This window comes from Lissotriton vulgaris, chromosome 1_2, assembly GCF_964263255.1.
Source record: "Lissotriton vulgaris chromosome 1_2, aLisVul1.2, whole genome shotgun sequence".
Classification (NCBI taxonomy): Eukaryota; Metazoa; Chordata; class Amphibia; order Caudata; family Salamandridae; genus Lissotriton; species Lissotriton vulgaris.
Genome location: NC_141686.1, coordinates 288,379,621 through 288,406,510, shown reverse-complemented (window position 1 = coordinate 288,406,510; position 26,890 = coordinate 288,379,621). Strand labels below are relative to the sequence as shown.

The 26,890-nt window shown below is 45.5% G+C and overlaps 1 protein-coding gene across 1 annotated transcript in view; it reads left to right on the top strand.

The window, feature by feature from the left end:
• Positions 1-26,890, top strand: part of LOC147736517 (carnosine synthase 1-like) — a 371,087-nt gene that overhangs the window by 115,002 nt on the left and 229,195 nt on the right. Inside the window, exon 3 of the mRNA XM_086953763.1 lies at positions 11,776-11,980. Coding sequence (XP_086809889.1) covers positions 11,776-11,980 — 205 coding nt within the window. The remainder of the gene's footprint in view (positions 1-11,775; positions 11,981-26,890) is intronic.

Here is a 26,890-nt window from a genome sequence, read left to right as displayed (position 1 = left end):
GACTTCCCTTGCCCTCCATATTCAAAATACATGTAAGCAATTGGTATTCCTTCCTTCAACCTTTAAATATTGAAAACCACCATTATATCCCTTCTATTGACACTGATCAAAGCATGGACAGAACTATCAAGCTCTTCTACTCATGGCAGTGAATATGTCACTGATGGAAAGCACCTTCCCAGATGTGCTTAAATCAGGACAAGTAACACAATTTCTAAGGAAGTAGAACAAAGATCTTGAATGTTTTTTCAATCTGAGTCTCTTTGAAAGAATTGAGAACTTAACTACCTTACCAAAGAAAGTTGGGGAAACAGGGAAGGAAAAGAGAAGTCACAGGAGCACTTGCTGCTGTGATGCACTGTCAGGAATACCTGGCAGAAACTGTTAGAGGTCTGATGTCATGCTGTGATCTCAGGCAGAGAGTGGGGGAGTTCTAAATGAATAATGGATTAAGCCAACAGGTTATTGTACTAGTTTTACCGACTAGGAGTTGGTGCAGAGAGGAGTTACTCATTGGCACATAGAGTAGCTTATGCTGATCGAGGGCACTATTGGTAGTAACAAGACCTGACATTGACCCGTTTACCACCCTGAATCCCGAGAGAATCCCGAGAGAAGCCAAAGACCTGAAGCCTCAATCACTGAAGCAGAGGTGTTGTATGGCGTTTTAGGATCCGAGCGAAACTTGCCCTTATATAGGTACAATTCACATTGCCCTTATATAGGCATAGAAATCATATCCATATTTAGACATAACCCATGCAGTCCAAATACAGGCATGGCTACTTCCACCCGTACCAAAAAGCCACAACGATTTCTTGGAAAAATTGGTTTTAGCAGTCAGGGACATCACCTTGCTTGAATATTGATTTGTCCAAGAATTCATGGAGTTTTCAAAGAACTGTCATTCCCTTGGGGTTCTTTGATGACGTTATTATGCCCGACTTAAGTCAAACTAGGCACCTTCAAGGTATAAATATGCCTACACTTGCTCTAGCAAACACACTGTGGTTCGGAGTAGCTCAAATATCTACTTGCCAGACGCAGCTCGCTACAGCAAGTGCCGAAGGAAGCCGACCCCCCAGCTGACGCACTGATCGAGAAGCTGTCCTTTCTCTTGCTGAGAATCCAGCTCCAGTGTTTCCAAGCTCCCCACACGGGGTGTTGGGAAATTGCGTTCCGAGACAGAGATACCAGACCTCCTTCATTCTAAACCAAGGTACGGAGCTGATTAGACTCTAAAGAGAAATCTTGGATAGATTATTGGCAAAGAAACTAAACCTATGCTACACCACACTTACTTCTTCCCTTGTACTAGACCTAGGTTAGGTACATCGGGGTAGGCGTATTTTAGAAGCACCAGTTGAGTACTTTTAGCTTTTGTTATTTATGTATGTATTTTTCTATGGTTTAGAAACCATACAATGCTTTTAAAGAATTATTTTATAATACTCTTCTTGCTGTACTCATTATACTTTGCAGCCAGTATTGGGATTCTAGCAGTTCATTTCTTTTGCATGAGAAAGAAGACTGTTCAATAAATCCTTTTATTGAAAATGCCCGTCTCTCTATTTCTCTGCACCTCTGATGAAACGAAGCATGCACGATTGACTGAGTAAAATATCTATCTATTGTTTCTACGACTCTGAAGATACGTTTTATTCTTGAGGAAACAAAGTTGTCATGTTTATGCAGTTGTCAGAAACTAATCCCTTCTTGTGAATTCAAGAAAGTTTCTAGTGACCTCTGAGCTAGCTGGCACTCACAAATAAGTCTAATATATTCAATAGAGACCTAGTAGAAAAAAGTCATACGTCAAATCTATAGTATATATTACACCAATGCGCAGAGCCTATTGGTAATATAGGAACTACACTACAGAGGAACGGTAGGACAAACCAAATATATTTCTATACTAATTGGAGTAGGAAACCAGAAGGGCAAATAAAACCAAAGGTGAAGGAGCCTCTATTAGAAATGTTGCTGGTGAACTCTATCTTTGGGTATGTAAACCCTCTAACATTAGCAGCCTAAAAAAACTGTCCTCAACAGAAGATCAATAAACATCTGCTATCTTCCTGAAATGTAACCAACCAAGATAAAACTCATACAGTCCTCACTCATAAATGTAAAGATGCCTGAATGAACTAGACTCCTCAAGTATATCAATCACTCTTCAGTAGTCATATCTCTTGGGTTCTCAGTTGACAGCTCTCTAAACTTCACCAGTCACCAAAAAAATCTAACAAAAGTGGCAATGCACCATCTGCACCTTCATAAAAAAGGATAATTCCATCCCACCAGAAGACTTCAGACCCACAGTAGAAGCACTGGTTATGGTATTTGTAGAGTGCACACAAACGAATATTGGTTTCATGGAGCCCCACATCAATAAACTAACTGTTAATCAGATTAATGATTAATGAGTTACAAGCTTGCGTTATTGAGACAATCAGTCGGTAATAAAAAGACGCAAGTACGTTTCTGAAAAGAAGTCATTAGGATAGTTTCCAAAAGGTAAACAGAAAAAACTTTAGAGATCTGCAATTTAAAATGTTTTTGAGATCATAAGCATGGTCACATATACCAGGAGAATTATTCAGCCATAAAATCAGGGTACTTAGTATAGATAGCTCTTTGAGCAATGGACATGGTTTGTGAGCCAGCGAAGATTATTTCCGTCATGCATGACTGAATATTATTGTATTCCACAAAGTAAATGCAGATGTTGAAATAATCGTTTTTCAGGGGCTGCTAACAGGATGAAATTGCTGTGGTCCCGAGTCCTATAAAAAAGGGTTAAAAAAAGACATAAAGGGGTAGGGTAGGTAAATTAAGTGCAAATTCACAGAGGATGAGAATCCACAGTAACATTTTTTTCAAAAAATGCGGTTTCTGCTATGGTAAAAATTCAGGGCCGGGGGGGCAACACACAGATGATTTTTGGGGCGAGGGTCCATGGACCCCTCCTCGAGCCTCTAAGGGGCCCGGGTCTCCATCCCCCGGGGTCAATATTTGAATGAAAGGGATGTGGGCCATGCTGCCCTCCTCCCTGAGCCTCTAAGAAGTGCTGGGGACCCCATTCCATGGGGCCAAAATGCACTATGAGGGGTGTGCGCCCCCCCACCCCAAGCCTTACAAGACCCCAGAGCCCCCATGCCTGGGGGCTGGCTCTATTACTGTGTCCCAGAGACTCCACCGCAGGACGGAGTAGTTTCCCTGCCCGCACTGATGCCGGCAGGGAAGCATATCTTTGATCCCATCTCGAGAGAGGATTTTGAAATCTCCCGCCAGGTAGGAGCAAAAATATCTTCCCTGCCTGCAGTAGTGGGGGCGGGGTAGGCATGTCTATCTCAAAGCCAGCGGGAGATTTAAAAATTCTCCCATTAGGTGGGAGCAGACTTTGGTTTCCAAAGGGAAACAGAAGAGATTTTGCTCCTGTCTGGAGGAAGCAAGTATAAATAGCTGCTTCCCCCAGGCCAGAGCAATGCCAGCTCCCTCACTATGCGGGGAGCCGGCTAGGGAGACGGTAGCCCTGCCAGTTCCCCCACGCATCCCCCAACTTTATGTTTTCGGGTGCACTGGGTGAACACCAGGACACCCAACTTTTGCACTATGAATGGGACCTTGGGGCCCAAAAAAGGGTCGGGAGGAAGGTCGCACACCACCGTCGTGTAAATTATGGAATTTGGACCCAGGGGATGGGGTCCCCGGGGCCTACTAAAGCTCAGGGAGGGGGGCCATGCAGTCCTTGGGAGATGGGGTTCTAGGTGGTCTAATAAGGCTTATGGGGGGGGACATATGGCCCCTCCATCTTTAAATATGGAATTTGGCCATTGGGATGGGTTCCACAGGCCCTAATAAGGCTAGGGAGGGGGCACATGTGCCCCCCTCCCCTTTATAATGACATGTGATCCCAGGGAATGGAGTCCCCGGGGTCTAATAATGCCATGTGGCCCCCGGAAATGGTGTTCCCAGGGCCTTTTTAAGACTTGTAGTGGGGGACACATAGCCCCCCTACCCTTTTATCATAAATTCAGTTCCCTGAGATGGGAAACATCCTTTACAACGCAACTTTTACCACGCAGTGCTTTTACATCGCAACTTTTACAACACAAACCATTACAACGCATTGCGCTGGGGGCGCTCTAGTATAGGGAATAGATTTAATTTACTATCCAACGCCTTCCCTACTATTCACGGGGACTGGAGTTGAAATAGTAAATTAAACTATTCACCATCCAGCACCCCTCAACACTATGCGTTGTAAAGGCATGCGTTGTAAAAGTTGTGATTTAAAAGCATGCGATGTAAAAGCATGCGTTGTAATGTCATACATCCCCCGGAGATGGAGTCCTTGGGGCGTAATAAAGCTCAGTGAGAGGGGCCAGGCAGACCCATCCTCTTTATAAATAAATGTGGCCCTGTCGGATGGGGTCCCTGGGGCCTAATAAGCTGCGGGGGGCATGCAACACCAATCCTCTTCATATTGAAATGCAACTCAGGGGAATGAGATTTCTGGGGCCTAATATGGCTCGTGGAAGGGAGCTGAGCTGTCTCCCTCCCTATATTATTGTCAATTGGCCATGGGGAGCCTTTTAAGGCTCGGCGGTGGCGTGGCTCCCCTGCCCTTTTATTATACATTTCGGCCCCAGAAATAATGTCCCCAGGGTCTTGTTTAGGCTTAAGGATGGGGGTGCCCCCCTGGTCTTTTATTTCATATTTAAGCCCGGGTGATAGTGTGCTCGTAGCCTAATTAGGCTCCAGGAGGGGACCCGTGCGCTCCCTCTTTTATTTGACTACTGTGGCCCCAAAGCCTCTTAGACCTATTCGAGCTCGGCGGTGATGGGTAGGTGACTCAGCACGGACACGGATAACCGGAGCCTGATCTAGAGGCAACTTCTGTTGTTCCGACCCGCCGAGTACTCAGGTGGTTATTAATCCAAGACCTTTAGGCACAGGATTCCCCTGAGGTAACACACTAGGTTCATGACACTAGCATGTCCTTGTTTTAAACCCTCACTCACACTTTCACTAGGTCCTGAAGAATCGCGGGAAGAACCCAAGCGAGAAACATGTTGACCGACCATCACATTAGTCTAGTTTGAAACACGGCACGTAACTCTCCGTGACCTTACAAACTAAACTTCACCATTTTAACAATAGTAGGAGGACCTCCAGAATAAAGTTTTTTCCGGGACCCTCTACTATATTTTAAACCTTACCTTTTTAGGATACTATTGCCCTAGCCCACATACCCACACTTCATCAACAGGCAAGTGGACAAAAAGATCTCCGCTAAAGAGCCCCTCTTTGAGGTGAGCCCGTCGGGGATTGCACCGCCTCCCCGACGAGGAGCAACCGCCGATGATGAAGCATGACATCCTTCGGGTGTGTGAGGCAAACATGTCCAACCTAATGGATGCCCAAGGGTGATATTATACCCCTAAGGTACAGCCCATTCTCTATTCCTCTTTCCTATTAGGAACAGTTCAGCAACCCCGCTTGTTGTTTGAGGCTTTAGGAGGAGACACACCCTCAACCCAATATAAAAACCTATCGTAGCCCTTCGGGCCTGACTGACCTGACTGACCCAAAGGGAGGTGGGGAGGAGGAGGGGGCGGTTATGAAAATAAGTGTTTTTTTATCATTTTGATTCTGATTCAGGGATCCTCTGCAAATTTGTGGCAAATATTTTAGCCACAGGTGGGTTGTCCAGGGCCTGTAAAGGCTCAAGGATGGGGAACACAGGAAACCCAGGACTGGTTTCACCCTTATTATGGGCTCATCAGCCAGGTATAGCTTGATTCCAGTGGGACAGTGAGCACAGGTTCTACATCTGGCATACCCGCCCCACTTATGATGACATACTAAACTACCCATAACAAGGGTGAAACTGGTCCCGGGTTGCTTCTGTTCTGCTCCAGGGTGGTTCCTGGCTTGGCAGTTTGGATTCAACTGTTCCCATTGGAGAAGGGTCACGACTGATTTGCATATAGCTTTGGCCAAAGTAAGGTGGTATTTTGTGCAAAATTAACAATGGACTAGGATGTCAGGAGATGATGGACAGAGTGCTGAAACTTTTCAGACACTCACCCCGTTCAAAGGTAAGTAGCAAGTGGTATTACTGGCCTTATTGTATGTAACTTTACTACTACTAAAGTACTTTTGGTATTCACAGAACGCATTTAGGAGTCCTAAAGTTAGGAGTCCTAACTTTACTACTACTAAATTGAGAAAAATCTTATTTTTAAGACTTTTGGTATTCACAGAAGGCATTTAGGAGTCCTAAAGTTAGGAGTCCTAACTTTACTACTACTAAATTGAGAAAAATCCTAATTTTAAGACTTTTGGTATTCACAGAAGGCATTTAGGAGTCCTAAAGTTAGGAGTCCTAACTTTACTACTACTAAATTGAGAAAAATCCTAATTTTAAGACTTTCAGTATTCACAGAAGGCATTTAGGAGTCCTAAAGTTAGGAGTCCTAACTTCTGTGAATACCGAAATTTGTAAGTTCATTCTGTGAATACCAAAAGTAGTAAGTGCATTCTGCGAATGACAAAAGTAGTAAGTTCATTCTGTGAATACCAAAAGTAGTAAATGCAATCTGTGAATACCAAAACAATAGTAAGTTTAGGATTGAGTCTTAAGTTCATTCTGTGAACCGGGCCCAATGAGTCCTTTGTTCGGCCAACAGCTACTTTACACTTGTAGATCAAAATAGTAACCAAACATGGAGAAAAGGCATTATCAACGATCAATAGTCCTTGCCCCATCTTCCAGACTTTTGGGCTGTATTAGGTTATATGGAGGTAACTGAATTGGATTATTTGCAGATTTGAGGGGATTTCTACTACTCTAAGTGTGAGTTTAGCATCCCAGCACTCATCCTCATCTCCTTCACATACATCTTGTTCCCAGGCAGCACGTCTCCCAGCTAGAGGATCTAGAAGTCATCCACAAACGGTGCCGTCCTGTGTCTGCCACAGGACACCACCTTTTGCGGATGACTTCGTGCAGAAATTAAGAGCTCATTATGTCGACTACACCATAGGATAAATGTCCCCAGTCTTCTCTGTTTATTCATACCTGATAGGTTTAATTGTATACTGGACTCTACAACCAGGTCTTTACACTTATTTCACTTGACTACACAGACTTCAAATCCATTTAGTGACAAACGGATTCATCTTTGAAAAATCATTGGTGAATTAACAGTTCAAGTTTGGGGCTAGCAACTGACCTAGCAGACATTTTTACTCTGGAGAAGATATCGGGAAGGTAATATGGACTGAAGTGTGTCAGAAATCATTTGAGGAACTGACGAAGGCACTATGCATTGCACTGGTACCGAATGCAACTGACTACAGTCAGCCTTCATTGTATAGATGGATGACTTGGACAAAGGAGTTGGAGCAGTGTCATCTCAACTGGACGACAAAAGTAGAGAGCGCCCAGTAGCCTTTATTAGAAGGAGTTAACTACCTAGAGGGCAGAACTGGGCAACTACTGAGAAGGAGTGCTTTGCTACAGTATGGGTTTTGCTTAAGATCCACCCAAATTTATTTGGCACTAAGTTTGTGGCGCGAACAGATAATGAGCCACTGAAATGGTTGCTGGCCAGCCTCATGTATCCTTGCCAACATCTGCTCGAGGTGCCTCAAGTGGTCTTTCCATAAATTGCTGAATACTGCATCATCATCCAGGTAGACCACACAGACCTCTTCCAACCCTGCAAAAACATGGGTCACAAGGCACTGAAAAGTAACAGGAGCATTCTTCAATCCAAAGGGCATTACCTTAAATTGATACAACCCCTCTGCCATGGAAAATGCTTTTTTCTCCTTTGTGTTCAGTGCCAAAGGTATCTGCCAATATCAACTGGCCAAATCCAAAGTGCTCAAGTACTATGCAGCACCTAACCGATTCACAAGCCCCTCCGATTTTAGGATTGGATAGGCATTGCTTTTGGTTACCTCATTGAGGGCTCAATAATCCACACAGATCTGCAACTAAGTAGACCTTTCATTTGGTACTAGAACCGCAGGACTAGTCCAAGCGCTAAGAGATCTCTCAATGACCCCTACGTACCATATACCTAGATAAAAGTGGATGCTCAGCTCCTGCCATCATATCACCTGAGCAAAGACCTGGTCCACTGCATAGAGAGAAAAGTGCACAGTGACCTAGTTTCAAAGATATTTAAAGTTGAGCTATGCAAGTCATTCATTCCTGCCAGCGTTAGTAGCTCCCAACTAAGCTAATCAAGGGAATCTTAATATCATCAGCAACACTGCAGACATACATGTAAATACATGTCTGGGTGTGCTGTAAGTGAAATACAAGCCTTGTGCTGGAATTTGCAGTATGTGGAGAAGAGCAAAATGTGACCTCATTTTTGATGGGGTTGTAATGTTTGAGGTATTTTGTTTCTGTAATAATTTACAATGCATTTGTGCTTCATATTATGACTTAGAACCCACAGCCTCTTTTAGTGCTTGGTGGACTTTACTTCACATGTTGTGTAAGGACTTATACTAAATTAACTTTAACCAAATATCGGTGAACCAATCAGAAATATACTTTTTATGGGTCAGAGCAGTGGCACTAAGCCTGTTTGGCAGGACTCAGTGACCCTTCAGAGTCGACAAGCCCTGAAGCATCAGTCCACAACTTTGGTGGTGAGCATGCAAAAATAGGCATTTCCTTACATGGCCCCCTCCAAATAAAATGTGAAAAGCAACTAACTTAAACCCTAGCCGTTCTCATTATGCAAGTGGAAGAACCTGGAAATGCCATCTGCATTGGCATGGTCAGTACCAGGTTTGTGCTCCACTGTGAAGTCCATACCCCGTACCTAAAAGGACCCCCTCAACAGTTTGGGGTTCTCTCCTCTTATCTGCATAAGCTACCTCAGAGGTCTGTGGTTAGTTTGCACTCTGAAGCAAGTCTCAAACATGTAGGGTCTCACAACTTCTTCAGGGACCAAACCACAGCAAAGCCTTACCTCTCCATGGCACTCCAACACTGCTCTCTGGGGATAAGTCACCTTCTAGTTTTGGTGACTGCAGTTTGGCCTCTGTAGTCAGACCAGAATCTCATGTCTGGCTTCCCACCTTTTGGACTTGGTATGGAACCAGCACCACTGGGCTGGCCCATGGGCTAGTAGAGGGCTCAGGAAAACCCAAACTCCAGCATCATGGCAACCTCAATCTTAAGGCTAGCTTTGACCTGGTCTGCCAAGATATTAATTTTAATTTTGATAGGCAAGCTGCCACCTGTGTCCACATAAAGGACACATCAAGTTGTCTGACCTGGGGTCAAAGAGAACAGCCCAGGAAATTGTTTTAACAAGCTGTAACAGTCCCTTTGTTGTTGTCCTGTCAAAGTTGAGGAAAGGGCTTCTCCATCCACTGAGACATCTTTGGCATTGCTTGACAGCAGGTCAGCGAGAGTTTCACTTTCCTCTTCTTCCCCTCCATCTGTCAGCATGGCCAGGTCTGCTCTGTCATGGTAGTTAAAAAACACAAGTCCAAACACCCTGCCTAAAAATCTATAGGGCTCAATAGGCCTGCCTTATGGGTGACTTATAAATATTCAAAAGGAAGGTTTGCCGTACCCTACTATAAATGGCAAAGTTGCTAACTTTGTTCTTTCCATGTTAATTGCTCCTCCTTTCAAACCCATACCTAGGGCCTCATTGTCTTACCTCTCTTGCAAGACAGCTTTTCTAGTGGCCCGCAGACTGGCTTGAAGGGTGAGTGAGATTCAGGTATCACTTCTTCTAAACCTTACGTGGTTTTTCACTCTAACAAGGTGGATATCGGAACTCGTCCTCTTTTTTACCAAAAATGAGCTTTAAACTTTCAAATCAACCAGTCCATCTCTCTACCGGCCTCTGACAGAGAGGTCATTGCATTCATGAGCTGTTGGAGGGTTTCACTGTTTGTCTGGACAAAACAAAATCTTTAAGAAATCCTGCTAACTCTCTGTCAGGTATGGCCCCATCTCACACAGAGATAGCCACACCATAAGAGTCACTGTCCAAATGGATAGTCTCATGCGCTATGCTTGGTTATTAAGTTGCCAAAGCACCACTGCTTGGTAAACCCATGTACATTGTACATGAGGAACAGCTCCCGCAGCTGATTTATTGAGGAATGCCCCTCTGTAGACATAAACATAGAAGCTGCCTGGAAACCTTTGTAAACTTTCACCAGATAGTATCATCTAAACTTAGGAGCTAGAGTAGGTACTGTAGTAGGTCAAGCAGCTCTAAAGCATGTTTCTAGTGGCTTTCTTCTTAGCAGGTTAGTCGTACGATTCTCAGTTTTTTCTTCAGTAGGAAGGACAGCAGTAGCAAAGGATGCCCTTGCCAATGTATTCATAGACTTTGACTATCCATGAAGACCCTACAATGTATAAGGAATTGTTTCTTATTGCCTTTGATCGGCATCATAAGCGACCCTCCCACCTATCCGAATCCTTCTGCTCCAGGTCCTATAGGATGTACAGGACATGGGCGCTAGAGCCTAGTCGAAAGAACTGAGCTTCTGTGGTACCTGCCAGTACAAACCATTATGGGATCTGGATGCTGTGGTCTCCTTATAATTACAGCGCAGATTTGCAGTACATGCTGGCTCCCAGGTGCTCTTTCCTGCGATTGTCCCCACTAGTGCACTTCCCTTATGTGCACATGCACTGGCGTTGCCTCAGTGGTTGTGCATAATGGACAGGACCTTCAGGGAACAGTTATACGCCTGCCGCCTTCTCAGCAAATATGCAATTTATGGGGAGGTTTAGTTGCTGCTCGGGTGGGACTGTGCATTATATTTTATGGCATTTACCTCAATGGAGCCTTTACCAACAACAGGTCACTATCTCTTCCTGAACGAAGTCAAGTCAAAACAAGTCAAAGAAACTTTATTCAGTCAAAATAATTGACCATAAATAAAAGTATGCTTTCTGAATCTGCATAGAGAGAAAAGTGCACAGTGACCTAGTTTCAAAATTCTAAACAGTTGAGCTTTATAAGTCATTCATTTCTCCAGGTCTTAGTCGCGCCCAACGTAGATAATCAAGGGAATTTCAATATCATCAGCAACATTGCAGACATACATTTAAAGACAAGTATGGGTGTGCTGTAGGTGAAAAACAAGACTTGTGCTGCATGCATGCATGCAAGCAGCATGTGGGGAAGAGCAAAATGTGGCCTCTTTATTGATGCAGTTGTAATGTTTGCGGTATTTTGTTTCTGTAATAATTTACAGTGCATTTGTGCTCCATATTATTGCCTTAGCAGGCTCTACTTGCCATTAAAGGCCTGGTCCAGCGTTAAAGGCCTGAGCTGAACGTGAGGGCCTTTAACAACAAAGCGGGCCTTTAATGGGCGGTAGAGTCCAGTCCGGCGGGCTTTAAGGCTATTACAAACTTCTGCCCCTAGAGGGCAGAATGTACTTATTTGCAAAGCAAAGGCATCAGTGAGCCCGAGGGGGTTGAAATTCCCTCGAGCTCCGTGAGGCCTTCTCTTCACAGCTATTGGTGTGAACAAACATTGGAATGTTGATGCTCCGGGATTCTGCCGACTATTAAAGCCTAGAGCTCTCCATTGTTTTCAATGGAGCACTCAACATTCTAATGCTCTAATAGGACTTAGAACCATCAGCCTCTTTTAATGCTTAGAGGCCTTTACATCACATGTTATCTAAGCTCCACAAACATATTGTAGCCCTCCAACAATTGTTTGCTGAAGCTTATGTGTGTCTTCTCTCCAGGTGGCAGTGGAGGCCACAGGCCCACGAAGGAGCGAGAGATGTACCCCAACCTATCACCCCAGCTGTGACTTCCCTGGCATCCTCCTAGCAGTCAAGGCCCTGCTGCAGAAGCTGGAGGAAGGAGAGAGTATCCTGTTAGAGGCAGTCTGTTCACCCCTTCCTGTTGTGCGGGCACCCGCTATGGAGACCCCGGCTGCCTTCCAGAGTAAGAGCAACGCAGAACATGTGGGATTAGGAACCCCAATATTTAAGCATCTAGCATTCATGAAATTGTGTGACACAAGCATTTACAAATGTATTCTATATCTTTAACTGTCAGTAATGTCTCGGTTTGACTTCTTTTAATTGTAAGTAATGAATTATTATGTAGCAAAAACTGGTTTTAGTGTCGCAAGGTACTCTATAGTTAAGAGTAAGTAAAGTAAAGAAAACATGAATTAGGCTAAGTCATCAGCAACCCATTGGCATGCTTCTGCAGTGTGCCACCCCCTGCACTACACCGTGATGTAAGGTTGCTGCCCACACCCGAAGGTCATGCACTGTCAGAGGGAGTGACTGTGCATAACTGTTAGGAGTTCAGTCCTGAAAATACACTGGTCTAGCGTGTGTCTGTAAAACCTGCACCCTAAACAGCAGTGGGACCCTGCTCCACCCACACTACACTGGCGACGAGGCAGCTAGCCACCTGCTCACAGCCTGCACCCGGCCGGCCGGCCCCTTCAATCACTGACAACGCATTTAGGGAGACCAGTAGCTGCGATGAAGGTTCAACACACCCTGAAGGCAATCAGCTCGGAAAAACTAAAGTGTGGAGTAAGATCGTGCAGGCGGCAGCATCCTGGCTGCAACCAGGGAGCCCGCCCAATGGCTGCTGCAGAGCTCTCAGTTCTCAATCTCACACTGGCAGATGCTTCAAGAGTCACATATCTATTAAGTAACAGTCATCGAGTCCAACAGCACCGTTCCGTGGTGCACAGGACACAGAAGCCCGGGAAACAAGGACATAGCACATCGCGCAAGGCAAGCCCCCAGTACATGCAGACCATTGCCAACATGCGTCCTACATGAGCCGGCTACCCATTGCAGAACAGAGACAGGCGAAGCAGTTCACGTGAGAAAGACAGCAGCTACAACCGGGGGTGGGGGGAGAAAAGGATAGTGCATCACGGACTGTATTCCTTTGCTGGACAACATAGCACAGGCCAATTAGTGCCCACCTGGCCACCGCAAGCCCACAAATAAGCGGGAGAATGCCACCAATCAGATCAGAGATTCAAAGAGGAGCCACTCAACCGGAATCACTGCCTCTGTGGGTCAATCTCCAAAAACCAAATGTCACTGACACCATCCCCTAACGATCACATGATTATATTGAAGGGGAAGCCGGGGGCGTGGCTAAGCAAGCCACGATGGCGGACGCGCTCTGCTGAGGCTCTGCTACCGGGCGACCCTGCAATCTACTCCATCTCGTCGACTTGAGCAGTAAACCACCGTTTCTGCCGTTGGAACGGCAGCTGCACCCGAGGAGGTTGCTGCGGTCCCGTGAGCGGCGCATTCCACGGAGATACAGGCGTAAGAAGACCCCAGGCCTGAAACCAACATGGCGGCCACTCGACCCTGACCAAGTCCGTTACCAGCACTACTCACCGGATCCGGCGGGAAGTCCGGCTACTAACCACGATTTCAAGCGGAGGGGGGGACAGCTGTACGCTTGCGTCAGCGCCCCATATCTCGTTCTGATACTACACTGGGAGCTCCGGGAGGCCAGAAACGGCGCCATAACGCCGGAACTCTCCTGACACAACTGGCACCGGAGTAGCCTTCGGAGTTACCCTGCCCACAAAACTGGAGACAGATCCGGTGGCCAAGAGGACCAGGGGGACCCCCCATCGTGATGGCTCCCCCCGAAGCTGCCCATCGCGCCTACCACAGCCTGACCCCAAGATGGCGCCGACGAGCGGGACGCTCCCGCGCCTGCAGACCACATCGCCTGCATCCTGGATGTGAGCGGCTCCAGGAGGTGAGCGAGACGCAGATACTTGCAATCCTTCGGCCCTGCAACCCTCCTCACCCTTGCCAGCCACCGCGAACACCCCATGCCTGACCTCACTATGGCGCATTGTAATTTGGCCTCAACTGCCTTGCCACTGTGCCCCCTTCCATACGGGTGCACACCTCGCCTGTGGACATCGCAGATTAAACCCCCAGTGGACATATGGGCACGCCTTCTTCCACGACGCCACAGAGATTGCCGGACCACATAGGCGCAGAGCGGGGGGAGCCCCCACGCGGGGTGGGACGACGACACCTTTCGCAGAAGCAAGCACCGCACTGAGAACTGGCCTACTACTACGACTGGTGGTGCGCCAGGACAAGCCCCGCTGGGGCGTGGGCGACCTGTGAACTCATTACGCGCCCTATACTAAGAGGTCTACAAACGGGGCAGCGGCCTCGCGGGGGCCCTAGATCTGACCCACTTCCCACTGCCTGCACCACCAGATGAGAGACTGCACGCCCAGAGTGACAATATGGGGAAGCCCAGGCCCACGCAGCAGACATCGGTCCCCGAAACGGCGCCAGAGAATCAACTTCGCACCAACACGATCACCAAGGCGCCCACGACCCAGCCAGACCCAACCAGCTCGGACAAACTGGATCAAGTCCTGGCAGCCATTGAACTCTCTCGGGCCTCAATGGAGGAACGCCTGGGTACCCTGACTACAGACATAAGCCTGGTCCGCGATGACCATCGAAAGCTGGCGGACAAGGTGAGGGAGGGGAAAAAATCCCCTGCAGACATGCAGCCCGCTCTTACAGCACAACAACAAATGATCCGCACAGTTTTGGGGCGACTGACTACAGTGGAGGAGCGCATTGACTATTTGGAAGGGCGCTCCTGGCGCTGTAACATCCGCGTGCTGGGCCTGCCGGAGGGCATCGAGGGGACACACCCAATTGCATATGTGGAGGCGTAGTTCAAATCCTTCACCCCGACCAAGGACCGCACCACTTTCTTCTCCATAGAGCGGGCTCACCGGGTACCTGCTGGCAAACCTCCACCTGGCAACCCACCACGGCCACTTCTGCCGAAATTCCTCCACTTCCAGGACCGAGATGTGGTGCTGTGAGCCGCCAGACGCGCAGGTTCACTCCAAGTGGAGAACAAACCCGTCATGATTTTCCCAGACTACGCGAGGGCGGTTGTAACGACCGGATTTTCGGACCAGATAGAATCAGACTAGAACACCACTAACCCAGCCGAAATGTAACCATCTCCCTCCTCAGGACCTTCTTACAAAAGGCACCTGTGTACCTACCTAAGGATGGGGAATTAGCAATATACAAGCTTAGATCTTCTAAAACATCACACTCATACCTTATAGTCTCGCGGCAATATAGGCCCAAACTATACTACCCTCCTACTCATAGTGAAGGGGGCAGTTCCGATAACTTACCATTACACACTGACAACAATCAGTGCTCACGCAAGCCACAATCCTGTGGGTATAGGCACTGTATCCCCCCAGTGCTCTCGTTATTTCCTACATACACAAGCCACAATCCTGTGGGTATACACATTGACCACAGTCAATGCTCTCGTTACACCCCGTGTCCTCCCGGTGCTCTCACAAGCCACAATCCTGTGGGTATACACATTGACCACAGTCAATGCTCTCGTTACACCCCGTGTCCTCCCGGTGCTCTCGCAAGCCACAATCCAGTGGGTATACACACTGACCACAATCAGTGCTCACTCAAGCCACAATCCTGTGGGTATAACGCCGCAACACAACGACGATCACTTTCCTATGAATACCTTCTCTATATTGGGAACTCTCTCTCCATCTACTAGGATAATACAATATTATAGATTATGGGATGGACACACAGGTCAATCCTCTCCCACACAAAAATGGCCAGATTATACTGTGTAAAGGTTATTCCCTATTTTGAGTGCTCCTCTACCCCCTTGCTCAGTTACCATTTACCTGGACGGGAGTCGCATCCGTTCACATAACAGCATCTGACTAGAAGAAAGGTTAACTTTATCATAAGGAAACAACCATCACGCACTAGTTCGCTAAGAACGGGGGTATCTTTATTCATTAATAACATCAACAACATAACACTACAATATTACACATAGCCTGGAAAGTAAAAGGAAAGGTTAGAATGTGTGTGTGTGCACACTAATAAGAAAGGGTCGACGTCACCTTATGAGTATGAAGTCTGGATTCGGTAGTCATCTGGGTTCCCTTCTCGTCTGTGCCTTGGCTCATCTTGGGTTCACCCCTGCAGTCACGGATACACGTCTGCACCGCTATGCTCTGTCTCCCCCGTTTCTCTCCAAGTCACTGGAACCTTCCTCTTATTCTCTGTCTTGTCAGCTGTACTCTCGCTGTTCTGCACTACTCCTCTCTCCTCTCAATCACGGACTGTCTTCACCTTCCAGCTTCGATCTTATAAATCAGTTTTTACCACTCTGGTATTCGTACTATCCACTAACTGCTTCACTTCTGCATGCTCTGATCTTAATGTCAAAGCTCGCCAGCTGCTCCAACTAAAATAACTTCAATCTTTCTAAGAGAGTATTAGCTTTCGGTCTTTCTTGGACTTCAAAATGGCGACTGTCTGCCTTAAGATGATTAATTGCAATGATGCTAACGGCTAGCTGCTGCCTATGAACTGAACTCTGACTGCTTCATGCTTTCGCTAATATGGAACCTTGTTCATGCATGGAAAGTTACGGCCAGTAACCTGCCGCCCACCAAATTCCTGTACCTCCCCGTACCAAGGACACGTTCTCAGCCGGCCGGCCTGATGTTATGTCTTCGATACGAAGAAAAATACAGTTCTTCGATAAGGGCCAGCCTGAGCCGGTTCTCTCCAAGCGAACAACACCTCATAACTAAAACATTACATTTGACCTAAAAGCATCTCGAGCTACCGAGGCAGGAAGAAAGATGGAGTCTCTCCCGTTCGAGGCCTACAAGGCCTGAAATAAGCATAACTCCATTAGAAGTATACTAGCACTCTTACAAAAGGACGGACTAATACTAATCCTAAGGAATCTATCCCTCAACATAGGTTTATAAGCCCTAGAATAAAGAAAAGGGTAGGGAATTGCGTCAAACGCCTTGTAAATAGGCCCGGTCTAAGGTTCTAGTCCTCCTATTAGAATGATAGCAGGCTAAAGTCACCTTCAGTCACCTTCACTCAAGAAAAGGGGCAAAAACTTGGTCAGAACACTTCACCCTTGACTTTAGACTACTAATCATTCTCTAAATTGTACTAACATCAGTTGAGGAATAATATGAAACAAAACTAACTGATCTATTTCTAGCACCACATCTACAGGTATGAAGTAAAGAAGGAATGCACTGAATAAAACATCAAATAGTGACTAAAATGCAAACAGTAATCAGGATACCCCCTAATATCTGACGTAAAGAATGTAAATCTGGTAACCAATTAAAGAGCCAGTCAAACCAGCCCTGATCAATGTGTTTTCTAACTTCTTAAGTCAAGTCATGAAGTCTGTCGATATGGGCCTGAATGGATCTAGTATGATCTGATAAATTGAAACAACAAAGGCCCTCAAAGTAAGAACAGTCATGTCCGTGTTTAAGCAAAAGATAGTCAATTGCAGCTCTGATTTGCAAAATAGCTCTGCGTTCACCCTGGGCGTCCAATAGCATATCAGATAAAATGGTAGAAGTGTGATTAATAGATTTAACCATCCAATAGGCCATTTTTCCAATGGATTTAGCATTATAGACTGCTAAGGCAGGGACTCCCAGAATAGAAAAAGATAAACTAAGATATTCAGATTCAGAAAATAAATGTAGTGTAGAGTCACAATTGTCTTTTAACATCACTGTATCACGGACAACACGGGAATACATGTTAGGATGTGAGGAAACATTAAAAAACTCAATCTGGTAATGGCACAAGGCCCTCCAGTAATGTTTGCAGGAATATAAGGCCAAGATGTATTGCCACAAGAGAAAAGCCATCCAGAAGGTAATAACATTGTACGATAATGACTAGGGGTAACTACAAGACTTTTATAGGTCATATTGTTTTTGACTGAAATACACGACTTTGGTGATCTCCCGGAACATAAAGTATTTTCATGAATTGTGAATGAAGTAGCACCTTTCAATTTCAAACGCACACATTCAGTTATAGCATTTGGGTCACAAGTAAGGAAAAAACATAAATCACCCTGCGTGATATTATATGTATTTATTTGGGAATGAATAGGGGGTACTGGATCCGAAAGTACAGTACATAGAGGGCAATATTCATATGTTGCAAAATCACCAAGAATAATATTAGGACGGGCATTTGTTATATTGAAAATATGGGCCAGGGTCGCCAACGAGGCGGGGACGACAACCAAACAGGTCGCTAATATGTCAGTCACCGAACGCATCGGCGTTAAACAGAAATGTGGGGAATTTGTCACCCTTCGTGCCAGGGTAGTCCAAAAGTTAGATGATGAATCCCACGCAGCAAAGGAACGCGGTACTCGGGTTATCGAATCACCCAAAGTCTGTGGGTTCCCTCCTTTCCCGACGTAGCAAGCCAAAAGGAGTCCAACGCCAGCACATCCTGCAACAGCAGTCCAGAGGATGATCTGTTAGGAAATCAAATACAGGCATTATTCATTCTCGTAAGTAACATTTGTCAGGCGGGACAGCTTCCCAGCTATCTTTCCCTGGTCTCATAACGAGTACTGTGTTATCATGACCGGTTGCAATAATTTCAGCTTGTTCAGGGGGATTTTTAGGCGATTGCACCCATACTCTCGCTCCTGGATTATCAGTGGAGCCAAAACCTTTTTGTCCTCGAACAGTTAATAAAGTTGGGGCAGTGCCTTTTCGAATCTCACCACTGAAAACAGGCATAATTAGCAATTGAGCAATTCGGTCAGTCTTTTGAATCGATAAATCAACCTCACTGCTATTTAGCAGGAGTACCTTAATCTCTCCCTGATAATCACTGTCAATGATTCCTCCAAGTACTTGAATGCCTTTTAAGGCTAGGCCCGATCTAGGAGCGATCAGGCCAAAATTTCCAGTTGGTATACAGACACCAATGCCAGTTTCAATGATAACTCGATCTCTGCTTTTTACAGTAATGTCATTCATGGCATGCAGGTCTAAGCCTGCGGAACCTGGGGTTGCTCTGCATGGAGCCAGGGCTCCAGGGGAAATCTCCCAATACATTACAGTATTACTAACTGTATTCGGTTTGGCTTCAACAGCTGGGGGAAATAAACGCATTAATGGTTATTCAGCATTTAAAAAGGGACGATTATTCAAGATCAACAGTGCCTGAAACAAAAATTCTCTTCAATTCTTATATTTATTGTCAGTTAATTTACGTAATTGATCCTTTAACAAACCATTCATTCTTTCAATAAGGCCTGCTGCCTGTGGATAGTATGGTATATGAAACACCCATTCAATGTTATTTTCCACACAAAATTCCTGCACCAATCTTCCCTTAAAATGGGATGCATTATCAGATTGAATTTGAAATGGAACACCATAGTACAACATAATCAATTCCAATGTTTTAATGGTGTTTACTTGGGTAGCTTGTTTGCAAGGAAAGGCCACTAAAAGACCACTGTATGTATCAATGATGGTGCAAATATATTGGCAATTTTTACTCATAGGGAGTGGACCAATATAATCAATCTGCCAAATTTGAGCAGGTAATTTTCCTCGGTGTAAATGTCCTTTGACAATTTGAGGCACTTTTCGCTGTCTGGAATGTTGACAGATAGGACAATGCAGTATAGTATCTTTAATCAAATTTAAAGGAATATAAATTCCTCGGTCAGTAGCCCACCTGCTAGTGGCTCTCTCTCCAAAATGTCCTGCTTTCTGGTGGGCCCATTTCGCCAATCCTGCCAAATCAGAATCCTGCATGTCCACCACTGCCTAAGCAATTTTAGATTTTTCATCTGCAATGTTATGAAAGAATTTGTCATGGGAGTCCATTGATTTATGAGCATCCACATGAAATATTGTAACAGTACTCTGTGGGAGTAGCTCCCAAATTTCTTGCCATAATTCTTTACCCCAAAGTTCTTTAGAATGCAATTCCCAATTATGAGAATGCCAAGTTGGTAACCAAACCGCCAGTCCATTAGCAGTGGACCAGGAATCAGTAAAAAGATGGCATGTACCGGGTAACTCCTGTTTTAAAACTTGGTAAACAGCATATAATTCAGCAAATTGACTACTCTTTCCTTCACCAGTTGTACTTAGCAATGTTTGTGTGACGGGATTATAGGACACTGCCTTCCAATGCCTTTTCTCTCCTATGTACCTTGCTGAACCATCCGTAAACCACACATGGTTTCTGTCCTCCACGGACAGATCATGAAATGGCTTACCCCATTTAACAGGGGATTCCTGTACTTTAGGTACGGAGCAAACACTCCCAGTCTCATTCGATGGCGCCTGCGCCACTTGCTCATGTAACGATGCAACACCTTTCGGTCCCACGCGTGCTCTGTCTTGTATGTACCATTTCCACTTAATCACACTCGCCTCTTGAGCATGTCCAATTGGATGAGTTTTCGGTGAACTCAAAACCCATTGCATAATAGGAATTTCAGGTCTCAATACCAATCATGCCCCAAAATCAATTGCTCGGTATCCACCAGAGCCCAATAACATGCAAGTAACTGTTTCTCAAAAGGTGTATAACGCTCACTAGCATCAGGTAGCTTTTTAGTCCAAAAACCTAGTGGTACTTTATTTCTGCCTTGTTTTTGCCACAAACTCCAATTTGCATAAAGATCTTGCACAGACACATTCAGATCTACATCACCATCACACACGGGCCACAAATCCAAAGCATATTGAATCGCTTCTTTTGCCAAATCAAACGCATCCTGCTGCGATTTACTCCATTCAAACACATTCTTTTTACGAGTAACTCTGTATAAAGGGGCCAATATCTGACTCAAATGTGGGATGTGTTGACGCCAAAAACCAAATAAACCAATAAAGCTTTGGGCTTCTTTTCGGTTCCGAGGAACCGAAAAATCAAGAATTTTCTGCTTTACTTGTGGAATCACTTCTCTGTTACCTTTATGCCAATTGATACCTAAGAATTTCACACTTTGTGATGGACCTTGCAACTTGTCGGGATTGATTTCCCAACCTTTTTCACGTAAATGATCAATGACCTGGTCCAACTGAGTCTGAACTTGATCCTGTGTCTCACCTTGAATCAAAATGTTGTCAATATAATGACACATTTGAATTTGTGGGTTTATGGGTATTTCAGATAAATGTTCCGCCACCAGCCGGTGACAGATCGTAGGACTGTGTACATAGCCTTGGGGAAGACTTCTAAACGTCATTTGACGTCCATTCCACGTAAAACTGAACTGTTCCTGGCACTCAGGGGCAATTGGGATTGAAAAGAATGCATTAGCAATATCAATAGAAGCATACCATATTCCTGGATGCTTCTGAATTCTCTTGATTAAAGTAATCATATCTGGTACTGCAACTGTCAAAGGGGGTGTATGTTTATTCAATTCGCGGTAATCAACAGTCATGCGCCAAGAATTATCACTTTTACGTACAGGCCAAACAGGATTATTCCAAGCAGAAGTAACCGGAATTATAACTCCTGCATCCACTAAATACTGAATTGTAGAACTAATCTCTTCGTGACCACCTGGGATACGATACTGCTTTTGGGAAACAATTTTTGTAGCCTGAGGAACTTTTATAGGGGGCATTCTCAAACGACCAACTCGTACAGTTCTGGATGATATATAATTTTTACTCCCAAATTGATAACAACCATCTTCAAGATGCAATGTCATACCTTTTAAAATGTCAATTCCAATTATGTATTCCAAAAGTGGGACAACTAAAACAGAATATTCTTTTCGAGGAATTCTACCTATTTTCATTTCAATTTTTGTTTGCACTGCGGGGGTTTCCTTTCCACCTAAACCAGTAATTGTGAAAAATTGTCCTTTAAATTTCTTCGATTTCCCATGAATTAGAGTGGCCTCCGCTCCTGTATCTACCAATGCTAGGGGCCTTTGGATATTACAATGTCTCCCAAAAATGTCAATATCTACATAGGGTCTATTGTCTCTGCGAGCCCACCTGCGTACTGGAGCTTGACCTATTTCCTAGTCATTTTTATTGCATTCTGACAACCAAGACAAATCAGGGTAAATGCTCTAAAATTTTTTGGACGATATTATGTCATGTTCATATCCATCCCCATTACGAAATGGATTCTTGTCATCTACATGGTATTGTGAGTTTCGTTCAGAAAATCTGTGTCGATCCTCTCTTCTCCTCATCTCGGGGGACTGATCCCTTTCATCTCTATATTTGCTGTTGACACGATCATCTCTCCCCCTTTCTCTTTCCCCCTCTCGACCTCTCTCTCTTTCACGGCAAGGGGACACATCTCGCTCATATCTTCGTCCATCACGCCGATCTGAATCATCACAACGTCTATCATCCCCACTGTCATCAGAATATTCACGATCACACTCATTCTTTCGCACACGTCGGGCACCCTCCTTCCGATCCAAACCACGTTTGCGAAACATCTCCCACAAGCGATTATTAGGTTCACCATCAATGTCATCCCTTTTCACACCATCATCCAACAAAGCAAGAAACATATCACGTCTAGTGAACCTATGATTTCCAGCAGTACGACCCTCAGGTCTGGACTGTCTTTCAGGTTTAAGCCATTCGCCCAGCTCACCAAGCTGACGTACAGATTCAATCACCATAGACAATGCATTGCCAGTCTGATTAATCAATAAAGTCATCATAACCTGTTTATAAGCAACAGGGGAAGAACGGATAATGCGATTCCGCACAGAAGATGTTAATAAACCATCCAACAATCTGTCAGATGTACCCAAAAAAATCGCAGTTTTCATCACTTCCTCCTTCAGCCTTTGTGTCGCATCGCGCAATGTGTACCATGGCTTATCATTCGGGGGCCAATCAGATTCAGTAGGGTATTTGTTATTACAACCCTCAGTCGCCAACTGAAGCAGACTAATTTGACCAGGAACATTATAGTTACGGAAATGATCCTGAACAGTAGAGTCAGAACTCAAAGAGCAAAATTTCAAGGCATCTCCTGCATCTAACATGATGCCCGTAGCACCAAGTTCATAAAGGCGTACCATCCATGGAAGCCGAAATCGTTGCAAAATGTCACTAATCTCTTGTTGCGTAAAATCTTCCAAACTATCCAAAGGAATACCGTTCGGGTTACCTGGAGCCTGTTGTAATTTACGTCGAAAAACCGGATGCGCAGACACCTCAGGACGAGCATCAGAAGAAGCTCTATCAACAGACTTAGAGGGGCAGTCAGATCGATAGATGTCACCAGAATCAAAACAGCGACCGCGGTCGCTGGAATCATCATATTTGTCACAAGTAGTAGATTTACAATCACGTTCGGCGCGAGAAGACTCGCGCTTATCAGACATCCCATTCATCAGGATTCCAATCCAGTCCGGCTTTCGCCACTACCAGACGCACTTTCCGCTTACAAACTCGTCCAAGACGATTCTTATATTTGTATTTAGCAATACGAACAGCCGCCCTTTCGGCAATTTTCTGATAAGTCTCAAGTTTGTCGGCAAGCAATTTATTTTGACATCGCAACAGAGTATGAGCATTTTGCACCTCAACAAACTTCTCTTCCATATCTGCATATTGTCCCTGTAATTTCAAAAATTTCTCATGTACAATCCTGTACGCATATAAAACAATCCAACCTCTGCGCCCCAAAATAGGAAGCTCCTCACCCTTCACAACTGGCGCTTTCTGTAGACAAGCAATCACGTTAGACGGCTCCGCCAGTTCCAAACAGGAACTCCAATTCTCACTCAAACCAGTAGAGTCGGCCCACTCACGGGCCAAAGCCTCGTAAGGCGTCGAGTCCCAGCCGGGAATCTCAACAGGCAATTTAAAAGTAGATTTCGACCTCCGTAAAAACATTGTGAGAAAAAGAAAAAGATATATATACAACTATAAACAAATAATATACAAAATTAACACCGTACGTTACGAGCACAAACCAACAAGATAGAAACAACACCGCGCAAACAGGCTTTCGTAAACGGTTCGTGACGCCAGATGTAACGACCGGATTTTCGGACCAGATAGAATCAGACTAGAACACCACTAACCCAGCCGAAACGTAACCATCTCCCTCCTCAGGACCTACTTACAAAAGGCACCTGTGTACCTACCTAAGGATGGGGAATTAGCAATATACAAGCTTAGATCTTCTAAAACATCACACTCATACCTTATAGTCTCGCGGCAATATAGGCCCAAACTATACTACCCTCCTACTCATAGTGAAGGGGGCGGTTCCGATAACTTACCATTACACACTGACCACAATCAGTGCTCACGCAAGCCACAATCCTGTGGGTATAGGCACTGTATCCCCCCAGTGCTCTCGTTATTTCCTACATACACAAGCCACAATCCTGTGGGTATACACATTGACCATAGTCAATGCTCTCGTTACACACCGTGTCCTCCCGGTGCTCTCGCAAGCCACAATCCAGTGGGTATACACACTGACCACAATCAGTGCTCACTCAAGCCACAATCCTGTGGGTATAACGCCGCAACACAACGACAATCACTTTCCTATGAATACCTTCTCTATATTGGGAACTCTCTCGCCATCTACTAGGATAATACAATATTATAGATTATGGGATGGACAGACAGGTCAATCCTCTCCCACAAAAAATGGCCAGATTATACTGTGTAAAGGTTATTCCCTATTTTGAGTGCTCCTCTACCCCCTTGCTCAGTTACCATTTACCTGGACGGGAGTCGCATCCGTTCACATAACAGCATCTGACTAGAAGAAAGGTTAACTGTATCATAAGGAAACAACCATCACGCACTAGTTCGCTAAGAACTGGGGTATCTTTATTCATTAATAACATCAACAACATAACACTACAATATTACACATAGCCTGGAAAGCAAAAGGAAAGGTTAGAATGTGTGTGTGTGCACACTAATAAGAAAGGGTCGACGTCACCTTATGAGTATAAAGTCTGGATTAGGTAGTCATCTGGGTTCTCTTCTCGTCTGTGCCTTGGCTCATCTTGGGATCACCCCTGCAGTCACGGATACACGTCTGCACCGCTATGCTCTGTCTCCTCCGTTTCTCTCCAAGTCACTGGAACCTTCCTCTTATTCTCTGTCTTGTCAGCTGCACTCTTGCTGTTCTGCACTACTCCTCTCTCCTCTCAATCACGGACTGTCTTCACCTTCCAGCTTCGATCTTATAAATCAGTTTTTGCCACTCTGGTATTCGTTCTCTCCACTAACTGCTTCACTTCTGCATGCTCTGATCTTAATGTCAAAGCTCACCAGCTGCTCCAACTAAAATAACTTCAATTTTTCTAAGAGAGTATTAGCTTTCGGTCTTTCTTGGACTTCAAAATGGCGACTGTCTGCCTTAAGATAATTAATTGCAATGATGCTAACGGCTAGCTGCTGCCTATGAACTGAACTCTGACTGCTTCATGCTTTCGCTAATATGGAACCTTGTTCATGCATGGAAAGTTACGGCCAGTAACCTGCCGCCCACCAAATTCCTGTACCTCCCCGTACCAAGGACACGTTCTCAGCCGGCCGGCCTGATGTTATGTCTTCGATACGAAGAAAAATACAGTTCTTCGATAAGGGCCAGCCTGAGCCGGTTCTCTCCAAGCAAACAACACCTCATAACTAAAACATTACATTTGACCTAAAAGCATCTCGAGCTGCCGAGGCAGGAAGAAAGATGGAGTCTCTCCCGTTCGAGGCCTACAAGGCCCGAAATAAGCATAACTCCATTAGAAGTATACTAGCACTCTTACAAAAGGACGGACTAATACTAATCCTAAGGAATCTATCCCTCAACATAGGTTTATAAGCCCTAGAATAAAGAAAAGGGTAGGGAATTGCATCAAACGCCTTGTAAATAGGCCCGGTCTAAGGTTCTAGTCCTCCTATTAGAATGATAGCAGGCTAAAGTCACCATTCAGTCACCTTCACTCAAGAAAAGGGGCAAATACTCGGTCAGAACAGCGGTACAGAAGCTGAGATCCTCTTTTCTCGAGGTGAAACGCTGATTGCGGGCAAATGACATTCAATACTCCCTGCTGTATCCTGCCCGCCTCAAGGTGATCCACGCAGGTACCACACACTTCTTCTCCACCACCGTGGATGCATGCGAGTGGGCAGACCGCCACTGCACGTTAGACCCTACGACGGAAGCACCACACGGGCACACCCAAAGGCCAACACGTAACAAGAAACGCGCCACACAACCACCGCAATTGCAGAGAAGCCAGAGCCGGAGAGAGTCCAAGGGGCGCCACACGATTGATTCCCCTGACTTGGAACAAATCATTCAGGAACGTCGCAGGGCTCTCCAAGCAGTGACTGATTTAGGGACCCCCCCACTCGAAGAGGATATCGAGGGGATCCCTCACCTTTTCTCATCTGGGAGCGACGATGACAGCAATGAAGCCCAATCCACGTCTAACTCCATCACCTTGCCCCCGGCTATCCCTCGAACTGGCGACACTATACCCTGAGGGACCCAAAAAAAAGACTGCCGAGCACTACTCTGACCAGATAGACTCTTGGAAGCGGCCCCTTCAAAACAATGGCAGCCTCCATCTCCCACTGGCCAGATGACCGACTCACCACCATCTCACCCGACGATCAATGGTCCTTCCAACGCCCTAGCGAACCCAGCCTCGCAGGCGCGAGCTACCACCCCCATGCATCATCTGTTCGCTCTCCTGTTACATGGGAGCTCATTTGGACGTGTCGGATCCGCCAACACGTCCCAGGTATTGAGACTGTTTCCTTACCCAGTTACATGTTCTGTTTCCCTAGTTACCTTCTACCCTACACCACATCGGGGGCACAGATTTCAGGATCACCAGCACACCTTGGTGGGCAGAGATATCAGACATATGCGGAGACCACAGGGCTAGACCACCTCGACACATCGGCCTTCGCCACTCAGCGTCACACTACGGGGCGCA